The 27,257-nt window shown below is 43.0% G+C and overlaps 1 protein-coding gene across 4 annotated transcripts in view; it reads right to left on the bottom strand.

Annotated features, from left to right (window-relative positions):
- Positions 1-4,256: 4,256 nt before the first annotated feature.
- Positions 4,257-27,257, bottom strand: part of LYN (LYN proto-oncogene, Src family tyrosine kinase) — a 125,841-nt gene continuing 102,840 nt past the window's right edge. For all 4 annotated transcript variants that reach the window (XM_047724277.1, XM_047724274.1, XM_047724278.1 and 1 more), the window contains exons 11-13: positions 24,089-24,242; positions 21,117-21,248; positions 4,257-5,735 (exon numbers count right to left, since the gene is read on the bottom strand). In XM_047724277.1, the coding sequence (XP_047580233.1) occupies positions 5,533-5,735; positions 21,117-21,248; positions 24,089-24,242 (489 nt within the window). In that variant the 3' untranslated portion in view covers positions 4,257-5,532. The remainder of the gene's footprint in view (positions 5,736-21,116; positions 21,249-24,088; positions 24,243-27,257) is intronic.

The raw sequence follows: 27,257 nt of genomic DNA on the forward strand, positions 1-27,257 counted from the left end.
ATCAAAGTGACTTTTCCAGAGCAGTGAGGATTTGAGAATTTGCCATCAGGCATTCAGAATTGAATGTAATGCTTCCACATGGTCTCAGTTGTGTGTGATGAAGAAAGAACATCTTTCTTTTTTTGTTGTTTGGAGCTCTTTTTGAGCTCCCAACAGAACTCACTCCTACACTCCTTAACTAGTTTAGCCACCACACCACCTTTGGTAGCTCTTGTGGTCAACTAAAACCACTAGGTATTTTTCCTCACTGGAACTGCTAAGTGTCAGACCTCCCTGAGGTGAATTGGAGCAGAGATTATTTTCATAACTGTGTTGTTTCAAAGAGACTCAAAATTATGCTGCATCTTGGAACATGGCTGCAGGAAATGGGCTCTGAGTACCCACAGTCCCAAAGTCCTCCATCCAAATGGGACACACCACTGATACTCAAAGGTCCTGTGGTTTTGTACATTCTTTAAGATCTCAGAGTACAGGACTATCCCCTACCTACAATTCAAAGTCCAAAAAACTCTGAAAACCAAATTAGTTCTTTTTGTTTTTGTTGTTTGATTTTCTTTTCTTAAGAAATCATTTGATGGCAGAACTTGACCTGAAGCTATTTACAGTCTATATTCTTCCCACCTAGTGTGAGTTCAGGCATTTTTCTGCAGAAATGTTTTATTTGACTAAAGGTTTTTTTCTCCAATGTTCATTGAAGGTTTACTGCCAAATATTCAATCTGTTTATTGCAGTAAACTTTTTTAAAAGGTTTTATTTATTTGAGAGAGAGAGCATGAGAGAGACAGATATCTTGAGCAGGGGGGAAGGGTAGAGGGAGAAGCAGGGAGCCCAATGTGGTACTCAACCCCAGGACTCCTGGTTCATGATCTGTGCTGAAGGCAGATACTTAACTGACTGAGCCACCCAGGTGCCCCATTGCATTAACCTTTTAAATAAAAAAACAAAATCAAATCTGAAATCAGAAACACATCTGACCTTAAGGGTAGCAGATGAGGGATTAAGAACTTTTGTCCAAGCCCTACAATAAATGTGAAAATAAAACAAAACAAAACAATTTGGGTATTGTTTTTCTGTTTTGTGACATGGTATCTACTTTGAGTGCTGTAAATAAAGCCACCTTTGATAGGAGAAGTCTTGTGTTAACACTGAACACTGCCAATCCCGATTATTTCTAACTAATCTTTCCAATGACCTAGAGACGGAGGCCACCAAGAGTGCCCCTATTATTTCCACATGTAAGTGAAATCCCCAAGATCACGTTGTGGCCATCTTGGGAACCTGGTGACACTTCTGGCACTCACTTCCACCTAAAGTATTTAGATTCATAAAAACACAGGAAATTAAATTAGAAGGCTTTCCTCTTATACATCTGTCACATTAGAACTTTCTGGAATAAAATTTTACCCGTTTAATACAACTTCATGTTATAAAATGAAGCATAAATGATATCAAAGCCTTTTTATTCTAAAGTGTGGTCTCAGGGGGCCTGGCTGGTTCAGGTGGTATAGCATGCAATCTTGATCTCAGGGTCATCAGTTTGAGCTCCACATTGGGCACAGAGATTACTTAAAAAAAAGAAAAAGAAAAGAAAAGAGGAAAAAAGGTATAGTCTCTACAAATTGTCTTTTTATTTTTTATTTTTAAATTATTTGACAGAGTGAGAGAGAGGGAGAGAGAGAGTGCAAGAGCACACAAGTGGGGCAGAGAGAGAGGGAGAAGCGACTCACCACTGAGCAGGGAGCCCAAGGTAGGGCTTGATCCCAGGACTCTGGGAGCATGACCTGAGCTGAAAGCAGACGCTGAACTGACTGAGCCACCCAGGTGGCCCTATACATTGTCTTTTTAAAATGTGTGAGTGGTGAGTTGAATTCTTGCATGACTTTTTTTCCAAAATTAAAATTATATCTGATTTTTCAGCCATGAAATAGTCGTAGCACTGTCCATACCTTCAAGGGTTGTGGTGTGCATTACAGTTTCAGTTTTTTTTAAGATTTTTTTTTTTAATTTGACAGAGAGAGAGAGATCACAAGTAGGTAGAGAGGCGGGCAGAGAGGGAGGGGGAAGCAGGCTCCCTGCTGAGCAGAAAGCCTGATGCGCGACTCGACCCCAGGACTCTGAGATCATGACCTGAGCCGAAGGCAGAGGCTTAACCCACTGAGTCACCCGGCGCCCCTACAGGTTCAGTTTTATAAAGTGCAGAAGTGCAAAAGAGAGCACTGAGCAAATGGTGGGTGTGTAGTTGGCTTTATGTATTTATAACCACCGGTTCCATCAGGAAAAATGTCAAGGCTCTTCTCTTAACCTAGTAACTTCAGGTAGTCAAAATGTAGTTAATAGAGAACTGGAACCTCCATCCAACCAGGCAGAAGTAGAAAACAAAGACACAGAGAGGAGAGGTGGGACGCAGGAAGCTAACTGGCCATGGAGGGTTGCCATTATAATGGTGAAGGTTGCCTGAGCTCGGCGAGGGGAGGAGAATCTGCTTTACTTCCATCCAGAGTACCAGATGCTGGTGTTTCAGGGCTGACTGCTTTTCCAGCAGCTACTTCCCCAATGAGGCAGTTCCAGCAAAGAGAACTGCCTTTGGCAACATTGGAAAGGAGTTTATACTTAGATTTCAGTGCCCTTAATCTGTCCCACTGTGTAAGTAAATAAATACAGTCCCTTCTTCTATTGACCTCTTTTATGTTTTGGGGACAGGAATTGAGGTTTTTGCAGTATAATATCTTCCATAGGAGAAGGCCTGGACTTTCTCGGTGTGATTCTGACAGAACTCAGGGAAGTCTGCATAGAGGGGCTGTGGAGTGTCCCTCCTACTGAGGACACCTTGTCAAGCCTATGAGTTTTACCTCAGATTTAGTGAGCTTCATGGTTGTAAGAAAGGAAAAAGGCAACTTTTCTCCTTTTCCTTCCTCCTGGACTCTTCCACCTTCCAGTGGCAACCAAACCATCTGAGGAAAGAGAGGACTGGCCTTCCCTTGAGTAGTTAACTTTGCAATGTTGGGTCAAAGCGAGGGAGTGACTCTCAAGCCTGGGCACACAGTATATCCATGGGAAAGCTTTTTTTAGTGACACAAACACCTCACAGTAGAACCACAAAGGCAGGGTCTGAGAGGGTAGAGGAGCAGCCATTCTACCTTTCAACTCCTCCATAATGATCAGGGATGTGACGATATCAAGCATTCTGCACTCCACCGGCGACCCTGTTGTGACACAAACACCTACCCAGCCTCTCACTCTGCCCACCAGTCATGAGGAAGCTGGAATCCTCCTGATGAGGAAAGAGACTGAGCTTGCTGTCCATTGGGTATGACGTGGCTGGAGCACTTCCTGGGAGTGACGAGGCCCAAGGTGACAGAGGAAAGGCTCACAGATTTGAGAGGAAAAGCTGAATGAAAATGGCAGGGGCGCCTGGGTGGCTCAGTGGGTTAAGCCTCTGCCTTCGGCTTAGGTCCTAGGATCTGCTCAGTGGTGAGCCTGCTTCCCCCTCTCTCTGCCTGCCTCTCTGCCTACTTGTGATCTCTCTCTCTCTCTGTGTCAAAATAAATAAATAAATAAATAAATAAATAAATAAATGAAAACGGCAAAAGAAAGCAGAATTGAGAGAAGAAAAACAAGGTGAAGATAAACTAACTAATTTTCTAGAGACTTCTTAGGGACTCTTTACACTCTCCACATAACATGCTGGGTCATATGCGTGATTCTGAAATGAAATGTGAGCAGGTGGGTGTGTGCAGAAGACTGACTGTTGTGAATCAAGTTAGCAGCTGTGCAGACATCATATGGTGATAATATTACACCTTCGTGAGCGTGGCACTTGTGAATCAAGAACTTCAGAATATTTTAAGGAAGGGCATTTTAAAAAATGCACAGGAAAATAGGTGAAAATCTAGGGAACAGTAGAATATTTTATCCCTTCCTCTAGGTACCCACACCTAGGCAACACACATAAAATGAAATCCTAATGACGCCTGCTAAGCCTATTTGAAAACAAACCCTATTTGGCCCTATTAAGGGATATTCAGGCTGTCAACTCCTGGTTTTCATTTTTTTTCTTCTTTCTTCCTTCCTTCCTTCCTTTCTTTCTTTCTTTTTTTTTTTTTTTTTGATCAAAGGATGGAGGTAGAACTTGTACAAGTTCTTTAAACAGTGTAACAGTGTAACTATATGGAATCCCCTCCCATTTCCCCCCAAACGATATTCATTTTTATGATGATGATAACTGAAAATGTTAAAAACAAGGAAAAAGCTCGAGATGTTATTGGGCCAGGTGTATTAAAATAAAATCAAAAAATAGAAATATTAGGCATATACACAAGAGCATAAGTGAAACATGAGGTGACATAGCATTTTCTATTCAAAACTTACAGTAGAAAACTTTAGTAAACAGAACCTCTCGTATCCTGTGTTACGGGAGCTCTTTCCAGCCTCATTAGTCACTTATTCTGCTTTCATATCTTTGTATAAATAATCTCACACATGCCTTACACAATTTAGAAAAGATTGCTGAATCACAAAAATAGACCCAAAGATCACATTTTTACTTTTCTCAAGTACAACTAAAATTAACATTTCATCATTAAAATAACGTTCAAATCATTGGAAGCAATAAAGAAAATTCTTACATTTTTAAGGACCCAAGAGGCCCAGCAGAGATTAGAATCTTATTACTCTCCCAAAGTAAACTGTCAAGAAAGTGTCTATATAAGAAATTGTGGAATTGAAAAGGTGGACTGTTAAAGATATTCCTTCTTAGGGTAGAGCCGTTCCCGAGGCCCTGGTCCCTGTCCTGAGAGATCTGGGCCAGCCCTGGCCGTCGGCGGGGTCCACGCTGGGACACACAGCAGCTCTGCATGCTCACAAGGGACATTTCTACAAGGACAGACCAGAAAGAGCCCTGTGGCTGTTCTGCTTCATGTGTGGGGGTCCTGAGCAGTCTCCACGGAAGGAAAATGTTTAACAGTCTCAGATTTCAGGGAGAGGGGACCTCGCCGAAATCTGGGAGAGACCATTTTAAGGTTCGGACTTCACCTGTAAAATTAACAGATTGGATTAGTAATTTTTTTAACAGATAAGCCAAAGCATAGAGAAAATGCAAAGAAGGGTCATGATTTGCATCTGGTTATTTGACTTTTATAAATGAGTTTAAGTCTGTTACTATTTGAGATTCACTGCAATGGCCTCTGAACCTCGGAGTCACACATTGAGCTGTAAACAAGAGGCCAGAGTGGGTGCATTTTGGACAGAACAAGTGTTTTCTTCTCAGAAGGCTGTCTACAGATGTGGTCGAGAAAAGCAAGATTGCCAGCTGGGACAGGTCCAAGTGGCAATCAGTGGGCATCAGCCAATGAGAACGAGAATACTTTTCTTCCATGTCGAGAGTGTCCTTCCTGAGTAACCTAGCCTCACTTTCAGGAAGCAGGGACGGTGGGTGGTCCTCTTGCATGAGATCCTAGCGCAACCAGGGATTGTCCTGTCTTCTTTTTGTAGGAGGCAGCCGTCCCAGTGAATGGCCATGAGTCTTCCTGTGCTTTAAGGCTGCTGCTGATACTGCCCTTCCGTGGCGGTGTAGAAATCATCCAGGACACTCTGCAAGTAATCGAATGTTGGCCTCTCTTCTGCCTTTTCCTTCCAGCACATTTTCATGATGTCATAGAGCTCGTCTGGGCAGTTCTCCATGCGGGGCATCCTGTAGCCCTGGGACAGGGCGGTCATCACATCGGCATTAGTTCTCCCTAAAGCAAAAGAAATGTACCATTGAGAAATCTGACCCAGGGTCAGAGCGTTGCAGTGGGCTTTCTGATCCTCACATCCCGAATTCATTTTTTTTTTTTTTTAATTTTACTTATTTGAGAGAGAGCGAGAGTGAGCACAGAAGGAGAAGCAGACTCCCTGAGGAGGGACTCAATCCCGGGACCCTGAGATCAGGGCCAAAGCTGACAGCAGACGTGGTTATGGGCTGAATGGTGCTCTGCCCCCCATAAATTCATATGTTGGGAGTCCTCAGAACTGTGAACTCCTCAGTCCTCAGCCTTGGAGCATGACTGCCTGTAGAGATAGGGTTTTTAAAGAGGTAATCAAGTTAAAATGAGGCCTTGAGGGTGGACCCTAACCCAATCTGACTGATGTCCATAGAAGAAGAGATTAGGACACGGAGACCTGGGATGTGTGGGCATTGTGTGGGCACCAAGGAAATGCCCGTGTGAAGACACAGACAGAAGGTGGCCATCTATAGGCCAACAAGGAGCCTCAGGAAAAGCCAAACTTGCCAACAACTTGTCGCAGATGTCTGGCCTCCAAAACTGTGAGAAAATTAATTTGAACTTTTCAGTCTGTGGTATTTTGTTAGGACAGCCCTCACAAATGGATAGGGAGGCTAAGGAGACATCTGTGAGCAACTAAATAATGTAAATTTTAGTATGAAGGGGATCAAGACAGTATTGTTTGTCTGAGTGAGAACAGGCCGAATGGGAAGTAGAAGACAGAGCAGGTTCGTAATGGCAGAAGCATAATGAATTGACTGACTCTCAGATGAACTACTCAAACCCAATCCTAACCCTCAATCTAATTCCTTTTGTAGTATTGTTTCCAGCTTCTACCTGCAATACATACACCAAAAAATCATCTTCACATACGTTATCTCATACTAATATATATATATTTTAAATCAGCTTCTCCCTGTAAGTTTACTAGAAGAAGTCAAAATCTTTAAATCAGCTAGTCTAATGGATTATGTCCCAATCATTAAACTGTCCCCTACAAAACAAACAAACAAACAAACAACAAAAAAAAACCTGTCCCCTACAAAGTCTTCAATACAGGCCAGAGTCAGAGCTCACACTGATTCTGGATATGAGTGTTCTCAACACCCAGTGAGGGAAGTGGGGTGTTCATTATTCTTACTGAGCTCTACAAGAGGACTGGTAATGAAGGGCAGCTTTCAATATGGCCAAATGACTCAGGGTAGTTCAGAAGCTGAAATGTCCACCTTTGATATCAAGAACAGGTTTAAGGGGAAAAAAAGATCATTTTCCTCCATGATTAAAATGGGACAGAGGAATATGCTCATTTAGTGGTTCAGCAGGACCTACCCACATCTGCATGTTTTGTGTGTTTTGTGGATACCTTATTCTGTAGGGAAAAAGGTATTACATGCAGCGTATTTTCAGGCAGAATATGTCTGATGACTGGCACATGGAGAATTCCATTTATCACAATCAATTTCCTTTCCACAGCCATAGATTTTTACCACTGGTGGTCACTGGGAAGATTCTAAAAGATAGCTATTTTACTAGATTTGAAACAGAGCCTTCTTTTGAATTTATCCTCTAATCTGTGTTTCTCAAATTGTGGGTCACTACCCATTTGAGATCAACAAATTGATTTTTTAGACAGCTACCAGTATTCTTAAAAATAAATCAAAACAAAATGAAATAGCAAAGACCAGAATGCACCACACATAGTGAGAGTTAGTGAGATTTTGTGAAACTTTTATTCTATTTGTGGAGTGGGGTTTCTGTTTATTTCTTAACCATGGGGCATGATCAGTGACCTTTGAACTCCTCTGCCCTTAACTAAGGTTTCTTTTTCTAAGAACAGTGACTGAAGGCCCTGACTAGATTTAAACCCTTGAAAGAAGACCTGATTACTTCTGTCTTGGAAGAGTCCTTCTTTTTTGAAATGGAAAGTTCCAAGCAAACTTGATAAATGAGGAAATCTCTTGAAAGTTGTTTACATGGCGAATTAATTTTGCTGAAGTCTTCTGAACCACAATCTTCAGATATTTGTGTAACTGGAATGTTCTAACGAAAAGACTTCAATTTATTCTCATTGCTTGAAGCCAAGAGACTGATTTGCAGCCCTTTCTTCATTTGGGGTTCCAGTCTCCAGAAAGTATGTGGTTTCAGCATAGCTCTGGCTCTTGCCATGAACCCTGCTCACTTGGATAAATGTCAGGTGAAATCTCTCTATTTGCTTTTACATGGGCACTGGGTGAAGCTCTGGGATCCTGGGAGGAGGACTAACATTCAAGATGACAGAAAATGGCAGCTCGATGGCCAACTTCTGGAATATCTCTTTCACTTTCCGCCTGGAGAACCCCCAGCTGAGATGATTTTTCTAGTCCCACCCCGGCCTTGTCCCACTGCAGATTTCTCCTTCCTCGTTCTCATATGTTTTCCTAACTCTGCAGGACTCTCCATGGTGAAGATAAAGGCCAGGTGTGCTCCATCCTGTCTGGGGGAATCTGACTTGGTAAGAGGACTAGGAAGAAAGAAATCCGAATGCCTGAGTAAATAAGGCTATTAAGTGACAAGTCTTATGGAAGAAAGAAAGAGAAGGGGAGGGAGACCTCAACCAAACCCTAAGATTAAACCTGATACTTGGTCATTGCTCTGTTGCTAGATTAAAAAAAAGCAAACACCCACTGGCTGGTGATCAGAAAAGCAAGCAGTTTCATGTTCTAGCCCCCATTCTCTCCACAAGCATTTCCTGAGCGCTTACTATGGGACACAGGCTAACACTAAGCTCTGACAGATACAAAGACGATGAAGACTGAGCATTTGTCCACAAATGGCTCACAGTCCAATAGGGGAGATACCCCAGAAGAGGGAGGTCGGTGGGGAGCAGGAAGTGAAATCTGGAGTGGATAGGAATTAGCAGAGACTAGAAGTTGGTGACGGAACACAGGGAGGAGAAAAGTGCAGTACGGCAGAGAAGAGAAAAGAAAGAGAGTGAGCAACTCTCCTCTGGATGGGAATCCAGCAGCTCCAGAAAGAAAGTCTTTAGAGACAAGGGGCCTTTTTGTGTGTGAGAGCAAGAAGTAGGGGCTGCCATGAGACATAGTCTCCCATCCGGTAGTACTTCCAAAAAGGCGATTTTTTCAATGTTGTTTTGAGTACTGCCTGTGATCAAAGTAAGCACTTACAGAAGATGAGTTCCCTGATTCCAATTTACACGTGTTACTAAGATGCTGGACACGTCTGGGAAGAAACAGCCAGAGAAGACATGAAGCTTCAGAAAATTGTGTCACTTTCAAGCCTCCTTTTTCTCTGTAAGAGCAAAGTAAACCCCCAACCACAAAGATCCCCTCTATATTCCTCAGAAAATTCATATATGGACATTATCATAGTTTGCTCTTAAGCTAGTGAGGTAAGGATCTTTGGCCTCCCCTCCTTTTTCCCCTTTAATTCATCCTAAAACAATGAGAACAAAAATCAAAAACTTAAACTCCATCTTTGGTGTCATGCAGAGGGAGAAGTGGGTTGAGCCAAGAAGAGGAACGTGAAACTGAAGTGCCATCAAGAGAGGAACCCCAGCAACAGGCCGCATGTTTCACCCTGCCCTGGGAAGGGTCCCCATGGAGCCACACCATGGAGTGAAGGGAGAGGTTGGTGGCTGCAGACAGACTGTACCCAGAACCCACCTGGTAGGTGCCCCAGGTTAACGCCGGGGAACCTGCAGGAGACGAACCCCACCCCCCACCCCACCCCCGCTCAGGAATGCCAGTGGAGGTGGAGTCAAGTGTGGGATGGAAAAAAGTCAAGTGTGGGATGGAGAAAGGCAGAACATGGGAAAAATGAGACCCTTCTAACACACGCCACAACCTGAATGAACCTTGAGGACACCACCTTCAGGGACAGAAGTCAGACACGAAAGGACAAATACTGTATGATTCCACTTAGAGGAGCTGCCTAGAGTTGTCAAATTCACAGACGCAAAAAATAAAATAGAAGGTACCAGCGGCTGGAGGGTAGAGGAATGGGGAATAATTGATTTATGGTTATAGTTTAAGGTTGTGATGATGAGAAAGTTGGGGAAACTAGGGGTGAGGATGGTTGTGTACCAATATGAGTATGTTTACTGCTACTGAACCATACATTTTACTCTGTGTATATTTTACAATAAAAAAATACAATGACAACAACGAAAGACACCGACGCCCCCTCCCTAGTGCACCTCCAGATTGCTGACAGCCAGGTTCGTCCCCCACAGGCAGGACCTAGAAGACGCTGACCCAGGAGGGTGCTAACAAGGATGCCGGGGACCACCACAGACCCTCATTCCCATAAAACATCTCATCAAAGGAAGGGTGAGGAGATAAGCCTTCGAGCAGTACTAAAGGCAGAGTGAGAGAAACAGAAGAGCAGACAGGAGACTCAGAGCGGCTTCCACCTTCCAGCATGGGACTCAGAGAACAGAAAACGGAGAAGAAGATATCTTCAAACTTCCCAGAATTCATGGCTACAGGTTTCCAAATAGAAGGGACAAAACAAGTACCCAGCCTAACATAACAATGACCAGTGAAAGTTCAGGCATAAAGAGAGATGCTGAGTTCTTCCACAGAAGAAACAGGATCCAAGACACAGGACAGGATTCAGAAGCCATCCACTTTGGCCCAGCTGCACAAGAAGCCAGATCCAGGGCAGGAATTTGTTTAAAATTCTAGGCGAAAGGTTGGTGTACTAGTATTCACAACATAAGCAAAATTGATAATGGTACCTACTTAGCAATTTAATTTTATCTAGGTCATGAGTCTCTCAAGAAAAAGTCCTATTTGGACAAAGTCCCAAGTATGAATTAGAAGCAGAATACTAACTCTGATGCCTCAAATTTTCATGAGGACCAACTCCAAAGTCATGTATAGCAGCAACCATGATGAACTGTCTTTACTCATTCTGTGCTCACTTATCAATGAGAACAAGAGAAGCCTTAAGAATAGGATTCCTGAGGAGGAGCAGTCAAGATGGCGGAGAAGTAGCAGGCTGAGACTACTTCAGGTAGCAGGAGATCAGCTAGATAGCTTATCTAAAGATTACAAACACCTACAAATCCAACGGGAGATCGAAGAGAAGAAGAACAGCAACTCTAGAAACAGAAAATCAACCACTTTCTGCAAGGTAGGACTAGCGGAGAAGTGAATCCAAAGCGACTGGAAGATAGACCGCGGGGGGAGGGGCCAGTTCATGGCAAGCAGTGGAGTAACAGAGCACAAAATCAAGAATTTTCAAAGTCGTTCCGCTGAGGAACATCGCTCCAGAGGCTTAACCGGGGTGAAGCCCATGCGGGGTCAGCGTGGCCTCAGGTTCCGCAGGGTCACAGAAGGATCGGGGGTGTCTGAGTGTCACAGAGCTCACAGGTATTAGAACGGGGAAGCCGGCTACAGAGACAGAGCCGAGGAGTGACTCTCAGCTCGGGGTTACCTTGAACCGGTCACAGGCTCGGAGAGCTCGGAGCACGGCCGGAGGCCAGGGTGGCGGGAGTCATTGGGCGCTGTTCTCTGGGGGCGCACTGAGGAGTGGGGCCCTGGGCTCTCGGCTCCTCTGGGCCAGAGACCGGGAGGCTGCCATCTTCATTCCCGCCCTCCGGTACTCTACTGAAAGCGCTCAGGGAACAAAAGCTCCCGAAAGCAAACCCGAGCAGATTACTCAGCCCAGCCCCAGGTAAGGGCGGTGCAACTCTGCCTGGGACAAAGACGCTTGAGAATCACTACAACAGGCCCCTCCCCCAGAAGATCAACAAGAAACCCAGCCAGGACCAAGTTCACCTACCAAGGAGTGTAGTTTCAATACCAAGGAGAGCGGCGGAATTCCAGAGGAGGAGAAAGCAAAGCACGGAATTCATGGCTTTCTCCCCATGATTCTCTAGCCTTGCAGTTAAATTAATTTTTTTTCTTTTCTTTTTCAATTTTTTTTCTTCTTCTGCTAAATTTTTTTTAATTTTTACCCTTTTCTTTTTTAACATTTTTTAACTAGTTTATCTAATATATATATATATATATATACATATATATATATATATATATATTTCCTTTTTATACTTTTTCTTTATTGGTTTTCTTTTTTTAATTTTTTTTTCTTTCTTTCTGAACCTCTTTTTATCCCCTTTCTCCCCCCGCCCACGATTTGGGATCTCTTCTGATTTGGCTAAAGCATATTTTCCTGGGATTGTTGCCACCCTTTTAGTATTTTACTTGCTCCTTCATATACTCTTATCTGGACAAAATGACAAGGCGGAAAAATTCACCACAAAAAAAAAGAACAAGAGGCAGTACCAAAGGCTAGGGACCTAATCAATACAGACATTGGTAATATGTCAGATCCAGAGTTCAGAATGACGATTCTCAAGGTTCTAGCCGGGCTCAAAAAAGGCATAGAAGATATTAGAGAAACCCTCTCGGGAGATATAAAAGCCCTTTCTGGAGAAATAAAAGAACTAAAATCTAACCAAGTTGAAATCAAAAAAGCTATTAATGAGGTGCAAACAAAAATGGAGGCTCTGACGGCTAGGATAAATGAGGCAGAAGAAAGAATTAGCGATATAGAAGACCAAATGACAGAGAATAAAGAAGCTGAGCAAAAGAGGGACAAACAGCTACTGGATCACGAGGGGAGAATTCGAGAGATAAGTGACACCATAAGACGAAACAACATTAGAATAATTGGAATTCCAGAAGAAGAGGAAACAGAGAGGGGAGCAGAAGGTGTATTGGAGAGAATTATGGGAGAGAATTTCCCCAATATGGCAAAGGGAACAAGCATCAAAATCCAGGAGGTTCAGAGAACCCCCCTCAAGATCAATAAGAATAGGTCCACACCCCGTCACCTAATAGTAAAATTTACAAGTCTTAGTGACAAAGAAAAGATCCTGAAAGCAGCCAGGGAAAAGAAGTCTGTAACGTACAATGGTAAAAATATTAGATTGGCAGCAGACTTATCCACAGAGACCTGGCAGGCCAGAAAGAGCTGGCATGATATATTCAGAGTACTAAACGAGAAAAACATGCAGCCAAGAATACTATATCCAGCTAGGCTATCATTGAAAATAGAAGGAGAGATTAAAAGCTTCCAGGACAAACAAAAACTGAAAGAATTTGCAAACACCAAACCAGCTCTACAGGAAATATTGAAAGGGGTCCTCTAAGCAAAGAGAAACCCTAAAAGTAGTAGATCAGAAGGAAACAGAGACAATATACAATAACAGTCACCTTACAGGCAATACAATGGCACTAAATTCATATCTCTCAATACTTACCCTGAATGTTAATGGGCTAAATGCCCCAATCAAAAGACACAGGGTATCAGAATGGATGAAAAAACAAAACCCATCTATATGTTGCCTACAAGAAACTCATCTTAATCCCGAAGACACCTCCAGATTTAAAGTGAGGGGGTGGAAAAGAATTTACCATGCTAATGGACATCAGAAGAAAGCAGGAGTGGCAATCCTTATATCAGATCAATTAGATTTTAAGCCAAAGACTACAATAAGAGATGAGGAAGGACACTATATCATACTCAAAGGAACTATCCAACAAGAAGATCTAACAATTTTAAATATCTATGCCCCTAACGTGGGAGCAGCCAACTATATAAACCAATTAATAACAAAATCAAAGAAACATATTGACAATAATACAATAATAGTAGGGGACTTTAACACCCCCCTCACTGAAATGGACAGATCATCCAAGCAAAAGATCAACAAGGAAATCAAGGCCTTAAATGACACACTGGACCAGATGGACATCACAGATATATTCAGAACATTTCATCCCAAAGCAACAGAATACACATTCTTCTCTAGTGCACATGGAACATTCTCCAGAATAGATCACATTCTTGGTCCTAAATCAGGTCTCAACCGTTATCAAAAGGTTGGAATCATTCCCTGAATATATTCAGACCACAATGCTCTGAAGCTAGAACTCAATCACAAGACGAAATTTGGAAAGAACCCAAATACATGGAGACTAAACAGCATCCTTCTAAAGAATGAATGGGTCAACCAGGAAATTAAAGAAGAATTGAAAAAATTCATGGAAACAAATGATAATGAAAACACAATGGTTCAAAATCTGTGGGACACAACAAAGGCAGTCCTGAGAGGAAAATCTATAGCGGTACAAGCCTTTCTCAAGAAACAAGAAAGGTCTCAGGTACACAACCTAACCCTACACCTAAAGGAGCTGGAGAAAGAACAAGAAAGAAACCCTACACCCAGCAGGAGAAGAGAAATCATAAAGATCAGAGCAGAAATCAATGAAATAGAAACCAAAAAAAACAATAGAACAAATCAACGAAACTAGGAGCTGGTTCTTTGAAAGAATTAATAAGATTGATAAACCCCTGGCCAGACTTATCAAAAAGAAAAGAGAAAGGACCCAAATAAATAAAATCATGAATGAAAGAGGAGAGATTACAACGAACACCAAAGAAATACAGACAATTATAAGAACATACTATGAGCAACTCTACGCCAACAAATTTGACAATCTGGAAGAAATGGATTTATTCCTAGAGACATATAAACTACCACAACTGAACCAGGAAGAAATAGAAAGCCTCAACAGACCCATAAGCAGTAGGGAGATTGAAACAGTCATCAAAAATCTCCAAACAAACAAAAGCCCAGGGCCAGATGGCTTCCCGGGGGAATTCTACCAAACATTTAAAGAAGAACTAATTCCTATTCTCCTGAAACTGTTCCAAAAAATAGAAATGGAAGGAAAACTTCCAAACTCATTTTATGAGGCCAGCATCACCTTGATCCCAAAACCAGACAAGGATCCCATCAAAAAAGAGAACTACAGACCAATATCCTTGATGAACACAGATGCAAAAATTCTTGCCAAAATACTAGCCAAAAGGATTAGTCACCACGACCAAGTGGGATTTATTCCAGGGCTGCAAGGCTGGTTCAACATCCGCAAATCAATCAATGTGATACAACACATTAATAAAAGAAAGAACAAGAACCATATGATCCTCTCCATAGATGCTGAAAAAGCATTTGACAAAGTACAGCATCCCTTCCTGATCAAAACTCTTCAAAGTGTAGGGATAGAGGGCACATACCTCAATATTATCAAAGCCATCTATGAAAAACCCACTGCAAATATCATTATCTCAAATATCAAATATCTCAATGGAGAAAAACGGAAAGCTTTTCCGCTAAGGTCAGGAACACGGCAGGGATGTCCGTTATCACCACTGCTATTCAACATAGTACTAGAAGTCCTAGCCTCAGCAATCAGACAACAAAAGGAAATTAAAGGCATCCAAATCGGCAAAGAAGAAGTCAAACTATCACTCTTCGCAGATGATAGGATACTATATGTGGAAAACCCAAAAGACTCCACTCCAAAACTGCTAGAACTTGTACAGGAATTCAGTAAAGTGCCAGGATATAAAATCAATGCACAGAAATCAGTTGCATTTCTCTACACCAACAACAAGACAGAAGAAAGAGAAATTAAGGAGTCCATCCCATTTACAATTGCACCCAAAACTATAAGATACCTAGGAATAAACCTAACCAAAGAGACTAAGAATCTATACACAGAAAACTGTAAAGTACTCATGAAAGAAATTGAGGAAGACACAAAGAAATGGAAAAATGTTCCATGCTCCTGGATTGGAAGAATAAATATTGTGAAAATGTCTATGCTACCTAAAGCAATCTACACATTTAATGCAATTCCTATCAAAGTACCATCCATTTTTTTCAAAGAAATGGAACAAATCATCCTAAAATTTATATGGAACCAGAAAAGACCTCGAATAGCCAAAGGAATATTGAAAAAGAAAGCCAAAGTTGGTGGCATCACAATTCCGGACTTCAAGCTCTATTCCAAAGCTGTCATCATCAAGACAGCATGGTACTGGCACAAAAACAGACACATAGATCAATGGAACAGAATAGAGAGCCCAGAAATAGACCCTCAACTCTATGGTCAACTCATCTTCGACAAAGCAGGAAAGAATGTCCAATGGAAAAAAGACAGCCTCTTCAATAAATGGTGTTGGGAAAATTGGACAGCCACATGCAGAAAAATGAGATTGGATCATCTCCTTACACCACACACGAAAATAGACTCAAAATGGATGAAGGACCTCAGGGTGAGAAAAGAATCCATCCAAATCCTTGAGGAGAACACAGGCAGCAACCTCTTCAACCTCAGCCGCAGCAACTTCTTCCTAGGAACATCGCCAAAGGCAACGGAAGCAAGGGCAAAAACAAACTATTGGGATTTTATCAAGATCAAAAGCTTTTGCACAGCAAAGGAAACAGTGAACAAAACCAAAAGACAACTGACAGAATGGGAGAAGATATTTGCAAACGACATATCAGATAAAGGGCTAGTGTCCAAAATCTATAAAGAACTTAGCAAACTCAACACCCAAAGAACAAATAATCCAATCAAGAAATGGGCAGAGGACATGAACAGACATTTCTGCAAAGAAGACATCCAGATGGCCAACAGACACATGAAAAAGTGCTCCACATCACTCGGCATCAGGGAAATACAAATCAAACCCACAATGAGATATCACCTCACACCAGTCAGAATGGCTAACATTAACAAGTCAGGAAATGACAGATGCTGGCGAGGATGCGGAGAAAGGGGAACCCTCCTACACTGTTGGTGGGAATGCAAGCTGGTGCAACCACTCTGGAAAACAGCATGGAGGTTCCTCAAAATGTTGAAAATAGAACTACCCTATGACCCAGCAATTGCACTGCTGGGTATTTACCCTAAAGATACAAACGTTGATCCGAAGGGGCATGTGCACCCGAATGTTTATAGCAGCAATGTCTACAATAGCCAAACTATGGAAGGAACCTAGATGTCCATCAACAGACGAATGGATAAAGAAGATGTGGTATATATACACAATGGAATACTATGCAGCCATCAAAAGAAATGAAATCTTGCCATTTGCGACGACGTGGATGGAACTAGAGGGTATCATGTTTAGCGAAATAAGTCAATCGGAGAAAGACAACTATCATATGATCTCCCTGATATGAGGGAGAGGAGATGCAACGTGGGGGTTTAAGGGGGTAGGAGAAGAGTAAATGAAACAAGATGGGATTGGGAGGGAGACAAACCATAAGTGACTCTTAATCTCACAAAACAAACTGAGGGTTGATGGGGGGAGGGGGTTGGGAGGGGGGTTGGATTATGGACACTGGGGAGGGTATGTGCTATGGTGAGTGCTGTGAAGTGTGTAAACCTGGTGATTCACAGACCTGTACCCCTGGGGATAAAAATATATTATATGTTTATAAAAAATAAAATTAAAAAAAAAAAAAGAATAGGATTCCTCATAGCTTTGAGCCTGGGTGGGGGGAAACTAAAGATTTTAAAACTCAACAGAAAATTATTGAAATTGACTACAGTAGTTGAAAACAAAGCATTTGCCCAAATTATGATTGATAGGTACAGGACTCTTTCTAAAAAATGTGTTAAGAAAAAGACTTCTCCTGAATTACATTTGGTGTGTACAGAAGCTCAGGATATTAGATGTACCTGTTTGACTAATCTATTTCAATACAGAGGACTGCAAATGGGAAATGACACTCCTACCCTCTACTGTCCCATATTTAGTATTTGACTACTAGAATTTTGACAGGTAACTTTCACTGACAAAATTGTGTATTTTACTCTCTTATTCCCAGAAGTTTGCTCTCCATTGGAGATATCAGTTTTGGCAACCAGCCAACATGTGTATTTGGTATTCCTCTAGTTGTGCCTCCATGGATATTTCTAGAATGTTTCTGTTCAATTCGCCATAAAGTGATAATAAGGGTTCCAATGGGGGCAAGGGGAGGAGGGGTGAGTGAAGATGAGGAATAAAAGACACACCACTTCCACCATATATTTCTTTGTATCTCTTGAATTAGAACCATGGGATCATACTCTTAATGATACATAAAATGGGAAATTTTTTTACTTAAGAGATAATAGTATAATGTTTTGAATTCTGAGCAACAAATATTAAAACAAATAACTAAAATTCCTGAAAGTAAATGCCTTTGAGGAGCATGAAGCCAGGGAGGCAATTTTTCATTAAAAGTAATTTCGTACTACCTGATTTTTTTGAAGCATGTATATTACTTAAAGATGAATTGGAATATTTAATAAAGATAATTTTTTAAAAATTAGAAAAAAATTAAAACTGGAAACTTCAGAAGCTTATCAAAAAGAAAATTAATAAAACCTATCATCTTATTGCCCAAGGATAGTAACATCTTGGTATATTTCATCTTTTAGTCTTTTATTTCCTTTAAAAAATACATGTTCACTGGGGCGCCTGGGTGGCTCAGTGGGTTAAGCCGCTGCCTTCAGCTCAGGTCATGATCTCAGGGTCCTAGGATCGAGCCCCGCATCGGGCTCTCTGCTCAGCAGGGAGCCTGCTTCCCTTCCTCTCTCTCTACCTGCCTCTCTGCCTGCTTGTGATCTCTCTCTGTCAAATAAATAAATAAAATCTTTAAAAAAAAAATACATGTTCACTTTATATTTGCTTTCCTTATTTCCTCTTTGTTTTGTCCCCTCCTCTCTCTTATTTCCATTATTTTGCAAAGCTAGGCATATGGTTTCTAAACCACTTAAAAAAAAACAAACCCAAACTTAACATATCCAGCACTCTTCTGGGTAAAGAAAATATGCCCAGATAACTCAATTATCAGTGGGGTCTCTCCCACTTGCAGCTTTCTAACTGATGGAAATGGCCTGTGTTGGCATCATTCACCAATTTCTGTGGTACTTATGAATCAAATCCTCTGATATTTATGTAAGTAGGATTGTTCAGTTCTGTTTGCATCTCCTAATGCTACAGGCTTTTCTCATGACCAGAATACATCACCAATCTACAGCTCCCGATGATATCTTAAAGGACAAGCTACAAGGGTAGCTAGTAGATTGTATTACTTATTACGTTATGTTAGTCACCATACAGTACATCATTAGTTTTTTTTTAAAGATTTTGTTTATTTATTGGAGAGAGAGAGAGATCACAAGTTGGCAGAGAGGCAGACAGAGAGGGGGGAAGCAGGCTTCCCCTGAGCAGAGAGCCCAACGCGGGGCTCAATCCCAGGACCCTGAGATCATGACCTGAGCCAAAGGCAGAGGCTTAACCCACTGAGCCACCTAGGTGCCCCCTATCATTAGTTTTTGATGTAGTGTACCATGATTCATTGTTTACTTATAACACCCAGTGCTCCACGCAATACGTGCCCTCAACACCCATCACTAGGTTCACTCACCCCCCATCCCCCAAAAACCCTCAGTTTGTTTCTCAGAGTCAATAGTCTCCAATGCTTCATCTCCCCCTCTGATTTCCCTCCCTTCACTTTTCCCTTCCTTCTCCTAATTGTCCTCCACGTTATTCCTTATGTCCCACAAATAAGTGAAACCGTATGATAACTGACTTTCTCTGCTTGACTATTTCACTCAGCATAATCTCCTCCAGTCCCATCCATGTTGATGTAAAAGTTGGGCATTCATCCTTTCTGATGGCTGAATAATATTCCACTGTATATATGGACCACATCTTCTTTTCCCATTTTATTTTATTTTATTTTATTTTTTTATCATTTTTCTACTGCTTTTTTCTTTTTTTAAGCAATTTTTTTTTATCCTAAACATTTTTAAATCCTGGATATTGAGCACAGTGGATGAGAATAAGGTTTTTGGGAGGCACAAGGGCCTGGGGTTCAGAAGCAGCTCTGCCAGGAGCTAGTGGTTTTCAGTTCTGGGCAAGAGTCTCCTTCTCTGAGCCTCATGGGTATCATTTGTGTGTCGTTCTGGAGCATGTCAGAAATATCACAGATCATCTGATGAAGTTAAATGGTTATCTGATCCAATATCGGATTATATATGTAATCTGAACAGACAATCATTGTAGACAGATATAGGTCATAGACATAGATGCATAATATCAGGTATCAGGACTGATCAAGAAATATTTTCCCTATTTTACAGATAGAGATTATAGATATAGATATATAATGTCAGATTCATCAGGACTGATGAAGAAAGTATTTCTTTTTCCTGATTTTCCCTATTTTCCAGTAATGTTTCCATTCATTTCAGCATCCAGAGAAGAGTGGCAGTCAGATTATGAAGTGTTGGCACAAGGGGGATTTCAAGGCACAGTTGACTCACTGTGTAGGTGCCACCCAAAGGCTCTCCCCTCCCCGCTGGCCCCTGGTCCCCTACTTCCCTATGGCTCCTCCCCAAACAGCACTGAGGGTGATCAGGGGCATGAAGGCCACACTGAGGCTCTCTCCACAAGTTTTTAACCACATCATTCATTCATCCAGCAAATTCTCATCGAGACCCAAACCACGGGGCCTTGGGATCCCATACAGTGGCTGTTTCCTCTACGGGACGCTCAGCTCCCCAGACAGCCCTGTGGCTCTCTCCTCAAACCTACTGCTGCCAGGATCACAGCAGAAAACCAGCAACCCCCCCCCCCTCCTTGTTAATCTTTAACCCACTCGATAGGGCGCTGTGCCATCTCATAGCCTGTCGCCTCACTGTTACCAGCCTCCTCCTACTCTTTAGAATATCAGCTCTCAAAGGCAGCAGCTGGGATCCCTTGGAGGTGCCCGGCAACCTCAGATATTTTTCGAAATAGAGAATGAGTTGGCCATTAAAGATTTAATTTTAAATTCATCATGTCCATCAATTTAGTAAAAAGCCTAACATTAACGAGAAGACTTTGGGAGGAATCCTCCTTCTTGCAAATTGAGGCACAGAACCCGGTGAAAGGGAGGGCTGGTGCAATCTGGCTCCAAGGGCTCTCGGTGTTTGAAATCTAGAGACACTGAATGGATGTCCTCGCATTTGTTAAGTAAGGGATGGGAAAGACCTTTCACTGATTAACAGAGGTGGTTATTTCCCAAAGAGGCAGAGGTTCCAAAGTACTTTGTATAAAACTCAGTTTCAAAACTAATCCAAAAGCACTGGGAATCCTCATTTCTGTGTCTGTTTCCTCCCTCATCAGGTGCCCTGCTTTGGAGAAGCACCTGTGTCTAACCTTGAAATCCTGCCTCGTATATGCAACACCTATGACGGGGCCAGGCACCTTCTGGGCACTAAGAGGTGGAATTTGTTAGGGGAGGAAAAAGAAGATGCACTCAATCAAATAAAAAGGCAGAGAAATGTCTAAGCATTTTTAGAACACTTTCCACTCAAGACGGTCTTTTGGAACAAAGGGCTTATTACTCTTAGCTTTTGGATATGGGTTTATGTCTTTAAGCCTCCTGCCACTTTCCTTTTTTTCTCCTGCAGACCTCTTGAATGGAAATAGGTAAGAAAACAGTACCTGGGTAGGGAATTTTCCCATAGGTGACGATTTCATACAGGAGAATTCCGAAGGACCACACATCGGACTTAATCGTGAAACATCCAAAGTTGATGGCTTCTGGAGCTGTCCACTTAATGGGGAATTTGGCACCTAAGGGAGAAGACATGTCTTACTTGGGCCTCTGAGCCGAACCAAAAAAGTCATGGGCATGTGGGTTTCATACTTTCTTTCTTTTGGGGAAAATTTTAACTATTTCTTTCGAATAGGTAGTGCACACACATAACACAGAACAGAGATGGCACAAAAATGCCATACTGAAAATAGTTGCCTCCCTCCCCTGTTTCCTTTTGGGCATTCCCCCTATGAGAAGCAAAGTTTCTTATGTATCCTCCCAGAGACATCATAATGCGCCCACTTTAAACAAAAGAATATGGCACAGAATGTAAAGGCATTTGTTCTTAGCTTGTGTATTTGTCCCTCAGCAGCAGCCCCTAAAACATGTATCTCAGTGTTCAAATGTTCTCCAATGAGCCCATACTATGTTTATATGGAATATAAATTATCTCTTGATGCACACATTCTTTCAGACATCTCTGTAAGCCCATACCAATAGGAAATTTAGATACTACTTCACAGGTTAAGGTATCTCCTGCTTTCACTTGCTGAGCCCAGACATTACTACTTTTAGGAATTGGGTAGCATCATGATCTGCACAGAGAGAGAGAGTGATGACACCAAGATTCACACGAGAAGCTGGGGCTAAGGGACAAACCTGGCTCAGTGGTAACTTGCAGGGACACCTTGAGGAAGGGACTCAGGCACAGAATGCCATCCCTATATACTGGAAAGGTTAGGCTCCCACCAACCATTTTTAAAGATTTTAAACACACTTGCCTTTATTAGGTCTTTGCTTTAGAATTTCTTGTGGTGTTAGACCCAAACTGGAAATCTGAACAAGATCAATAAGGACAGCAGACAGCCTCATGGACCTGCTAGGTACAGCATGTAGGGTACTCACTGTTGCACAATCTGGGGATTGACCCTGCATGGGTGGGTGGCAGCAGGGGGCAGGGTGGGGAGATGGGGCAGGGTGGCTCCTTGGTGGCCCTAGTTGGGGGGGGGTGTGGTCACACAACTTGGTGTGAACCTGGCAGGCCACTTACTACTGTCTCTGGGGGTTCTCGGCACCTTCATCTATAAAACGTGGAGACATAACTTCCCTAAGGTTGGTGCCAGAGTTAAGTGGGTTTGCCTGCATGCGTGGCAGGGGTAAATACCAACATAAGGTAATTATTATGGTGGGCCTGAAATGGCTACTATTTAATTCTAGAACCCAGGATCTCTGCACTAAGCCACCTGTCTCATCCAAGAAGAGTTAGTTATGGGGTGCCTGGGCAGCTCAGTCAGTTGGGTGTCTGCCTTCGGCTCAGGTCATGATCCCAGGGTCCTAGGATGGAGCCCTGCATCAGGCTTCCTGCTCAGCAGAGAGCCTGCTTCTTCCTCTTCCTCTGTCTGTGCTCACTCTGCCTACTTGTGCTCTCTCTGTGTGTCAAGTAACTAAATAGAATCTTCAGAAAAAAAAGAATAGTCAAGTTATTTTTGTGAGGCACCAGGCTTCTCTAATTCAACAGAGCCAGTGGACTATGTTCCAGCTGGTGAACTTTGAGGCTACATCTCCTGGGTTTGGTTCTTGGCTCTCCCTCTTACTATCAGACCTTAGAAGCCGCTGAACATCTCTGTGGCCTCACCTATAAGGTGGGAATGATAATAATAATAGCAACAACAATAGGGCTTATTACATAGGGTTATTGTAAACATAAATGAGATAACGTATAAAAACCACTTAGAGGGGCGCCTGGGTGGCGCAGTCAGTTAAGCATCTGACTCCTGATTTTGGCTCAAGGCATGATTTCAGGGTCCTGGGATCAAGCCCCATGTTGGGTTCCACGATTAGTGGGCAGCCTGCTTGAGATTCTCTCTCTCCCTCTCCCTCTGCCCCTCCCTGCTTTGTGCTCTCTCCCTCTGTCTAAAATAAATAAATAAATCTTTAAAATTAAAAAGAGAGAAAGAAAAGCACTTACTGCACATACTGCGACTACTCACTACATTTTAGCTATTATTTTTCACTCCCCCTCCTCAAACTGTTTTTCTTCACCTGCCTTTTTGCTGAGAACAAGCTGTCACCCACCTAAGAGGATGCAATCTTGAGGCAGGAGGAGAACTGCCTGAAACATGATGGGCACAAGAGATGCTAAATAAATCAAAATGATGTTCTCAAGCTGCCATCTTATTTATTTATATTTTAGTCACTTATTTGTCAGAGAGCAAGAGAGAGGTCACAAGCAGGGGGAGCAGCAGGGGGAGAAGCCAACTCCCTGCTGAGCAGGGAGCCCGACGTGGGACTCAATCCCAGGACCCTGGGATCATGACCTGAACCGAAGGCAGACGCCCAACCTACTGAGCCACCCAGGCACCTCTCTGTGTGTTTTAATATGTGTGGAATATGGAACATGGTTAAATAAATGAGTGCATTACATTTACTTCTCTGTATGTGATAATTTCCGAGTTTTAATTTGCAATAAAAAGGTCAGAATACAGGATACAGAATTATTGTTGCAAATGTCTTCTCTATAGTTAGGAACAGTGTACTTCATTGTTTGGGTAAAAAGCTTGAACATACAATATAAACAAAGAATTCTGAACTTGCCAAATCTCTTTTTGTTTTCCTTTGCTTAAGTGAAATACAAATGACAACATCTGTAAACTTTACAAACAGTATGTGGAGTTAATCAGGAGAGTAATTTCTAAGAACAGATATGAGAACAAACCCACAAACAGCAACTATGGTCCATTGTGAACATTTTGCCAAATGAGTTCTTTTTAAGGATGACTACTGTAACTGCTTTGTAAAAAAAACAAAAAAGAACAGACAAAAACAAAACTAAGTAACAAAACATGTCAAGATAGTAAAGACGGTGAGGACACCATACCTTCCCTTGCTGTGTACTCATTGTCTTCGATTACTCGAGCAAGGCCAAAATCTGCAATTTTGCACATGAGTGACTCAGAGACCAGAACGTTAGCCGCTCGTAGGTCTCGGTGAATGTAGTTCTTCCTCTCGATGTATGCCATTCCCTCTGCAATCTGAAACCAGAAAGAGGCTCTCATTTTCAGTTTAGGGTCGGCTATCACGGAGGACCATCAAGGAAAACAAAAATATGTACGAGTTCCTGAAACCTTTCATGGATTGTTCATCCCAAGTTTTAAGCACAGTAGGTACATTACAATTAATATTTTGAGTCCTTTTTAAAAGAGCTGCCCCCACCCCAAATCTCCAATATAGGGGTTACATCTCAATGTGATTTTTCACACAGCTGCATGCCTTGACATTTTCTAACTGAGGGGGCTCTTTTTAAGACCCTACTAAATTCTTGCACGGAGATACACAGGTATCATGATCCCAGTGTTTCAAATGAGAAAACAGAGCTGGAGAAGGCGACATGCTAATATGAATTAAGTGACTGGGGTATCAAGAACAGGATGTCCTTGGTCAGCAGCATCCATGTGGGCTGGTTAATCAACAGCAGCCCGCAGAACCGGTTCTCTGAGTTCTCCCTGCTCCATGTTCCAGAAGGAACAGATTCACCCTGACCACAAAGCAGGACAGCAGGAAAGCATCCAAGATTTAAACAGAACCATAAAGTAGGGGAGGTGAGACTCCTCCTTCATTGCGTGCTAGAAAATTGGGTTTTTAAGGAAATCAAAAAGCGATGTTTAGGGAGCACATTACCCAATTATAAAGATAAAGATCTGGAAGGAAGGAAGGAAAGAATGATGTCCCCAGCTCTGGTGAGCAGTGACAAGGCAGCTCTAATTAGGATTCTGTCACAGAGGAATGAGTGTATTCATCTGGATTCTACCTCAAATTCCAGCAGTCTCAGCTCAGAGGACCTGACTTCCCCCACTGGTGCCCTCCTTTCACACCCCCTTTCAGTGAGGCCCTGCTGCTTTGCTTCGTAGGGAGCTCTGCTTCCTGGCTGTGCTTCTCCTGGACCCTCCCCCAGACCGCCTTTCTCACCTCCCCTTGGCCAATCCCTACATTTACCTTCTGCCCACAAGGCCTTCCCTGAACTCCTCTTGGCTGATTTCTCTTCGCTCTCTGCCCACCCTCAATGGTGGATTCGTAAGAAAACCATCCGCCCCTACTGATCAGAGTCCCGTCGTATTTTCCTGCTGTTCCGCAGGCTCACTGCTGTCATGCCTGCCTCCAGGGCAGAGGCTGCCGCTTGGACCTTGTCAGTCTTCACGTGTACCTATCGGAACCCTCAACCTTGTCACCAGACTGCTTCTCAGAAAGTTCTTCGGGAAATGCGCTGGGTTTTCAGTGCTACCAGAGTACTAGGTTGCCAGCACACTGGCTGCAGGAATTGGGCAGATGGGATTTTCACGGCCACAAAAGTCTGGCGTGTAATAATCAGCACACACGAGGGCAGTCTCTCAGTGTCCCTTCAGCCCGGCAGCTTGCATCTGACCGACCCCGAGGAACACCGTTTTGAACCGAGGAAATCGTACATCAGGAAGAACAACAACAGAGGTCAGATCTTTTGTTTCTGCAGAATGACAATTTAATAACGTACGGTGTTTCCAAGCAAAAGTAGCACGCGTGGCCCTTGAACAGTGCTGGTCAAGTGCAGAAGACCCAGGCTGTGTGACCCCGACCAGTGATGCTGGAGTCGGGTCCCTGCCCTCATCCTGGGCCATGGCATCCCTCGGCAAGAATACTTTAATCCTCTGTGCGAGTCCCACCATGTCACTCCCTGCTTAAAACTAGCTTCAAGATAAGTCTGAACCTTTTTTAAATGATTTTACTTAATTATTTGTAGAGAGAGAGAGTGAGCACAAGCAGGGGAAGCTGGAGAGGGAGAAGCAGAGCAGGGAGCCCCACCTGGGGCTTGGTCCCAGGACCCTGGGATCACAACCTGAGTCAAAGGCAGACGCTTAATTGACTGAGCCACCAGGCATCCAGCGTCTGAACTCATTACCACTGCTCAGCAGCCCTGTGTGACCCGGCCCCTGCTCAGCCCTCCCGCCTCCTCCCCGGTGACCAGCTCCTGTCCTGTATCCTGTAACCTGGTTCCAGAGCTGCCTCTGCTTGGAACATTCACTCTTGACCCTTGGGCTGGGCCAACTCATTCTGTAGGCCTCAGTGGAGATGTCACTTCCTCCAGGGAGCCTTCCTAGACACCCCTCCACTAATCTGCCTGGTCCCAGAAACCACCCCCCCCCCGCCCCCACTCTTCCTGTTTACCTGCAGGAATGTAAATCCCTCAGAGCAGGTGTAATGCGTGCACATTCCTGTCCTTGGGCCCTTAGGTCACATTCCAATAGCTATATATAGACGGGGGCAGGAACCCCAAAGAGCCAAAGCTGGCCGCCATCTCAGGTGGGGCCTGCACTTGCATTTGGCTGTAGCCGTGAGCGACCTGTGCTGGGCCCCTCTCTATGGATGCAGACTGACCCACACAGATGCGTGCTGGTGGCACGGACGGAGCCTCTAGGACACGGCACCAACTATCCACGTCTTACTTATTCTTGCTGGTGGATTTTAATGACCTACCTATTATATCTGTCATTCCTCTCAGAACTCTGAAGAGGCTGAAAGGAAATTTCTTTCCCAGAGTCACACCACAGGTTAGTGCAGTGGTTTGAAGTCAGCTGAATTTCCCTTCTGTGCATTTAGCAGTTAAGTCTCAATCCTATGCTAGTATTTCTTAACTTTGGCTCACCTAGGCCTCACTCTCACTCAATTAAACCTGAACTATGGGAGTGGGGTCTCCCCAGGTGATTTCAACAGACAACCCAGGTGCAGAACCGCCCTAGACCCTTGTGATACAAAGTGTGGCCTTCGGGCCAGGAGCAGCCTTAACATCAAGTGGGAGCTTGGCAGAAGTGTGGCATTTTGGACTTGGACCCAGATGTGTTCATTCAGAATCCGAATTTTAACAAGATTCCTAGGTGATGTGCCTGCACATTAAAGTTTCAGAAGCACCACACTAGATCATACGCTTTTAAACTTAAGCTATTTTATGATTCAAAGTTCTACATAGGGGGACGCCTGGATGGTTCAGTCAGGTAAGTATCTGCCTTTGGCTCAGGTCA

Source organism: Lutra lutra, chromosome 4, assembly GCF_902655055.1.
Source record: "Lutra lutra chromosome 4, mLutLut1.2, whole genome shotgun sequence".
Classification (NCBI taxonomy): domain Eukaryota; kingdom Metazoa; phylum Chordata; class Mammalia; order Carnivora; family Mustelidae; genus Lutra; species Lutra lutra.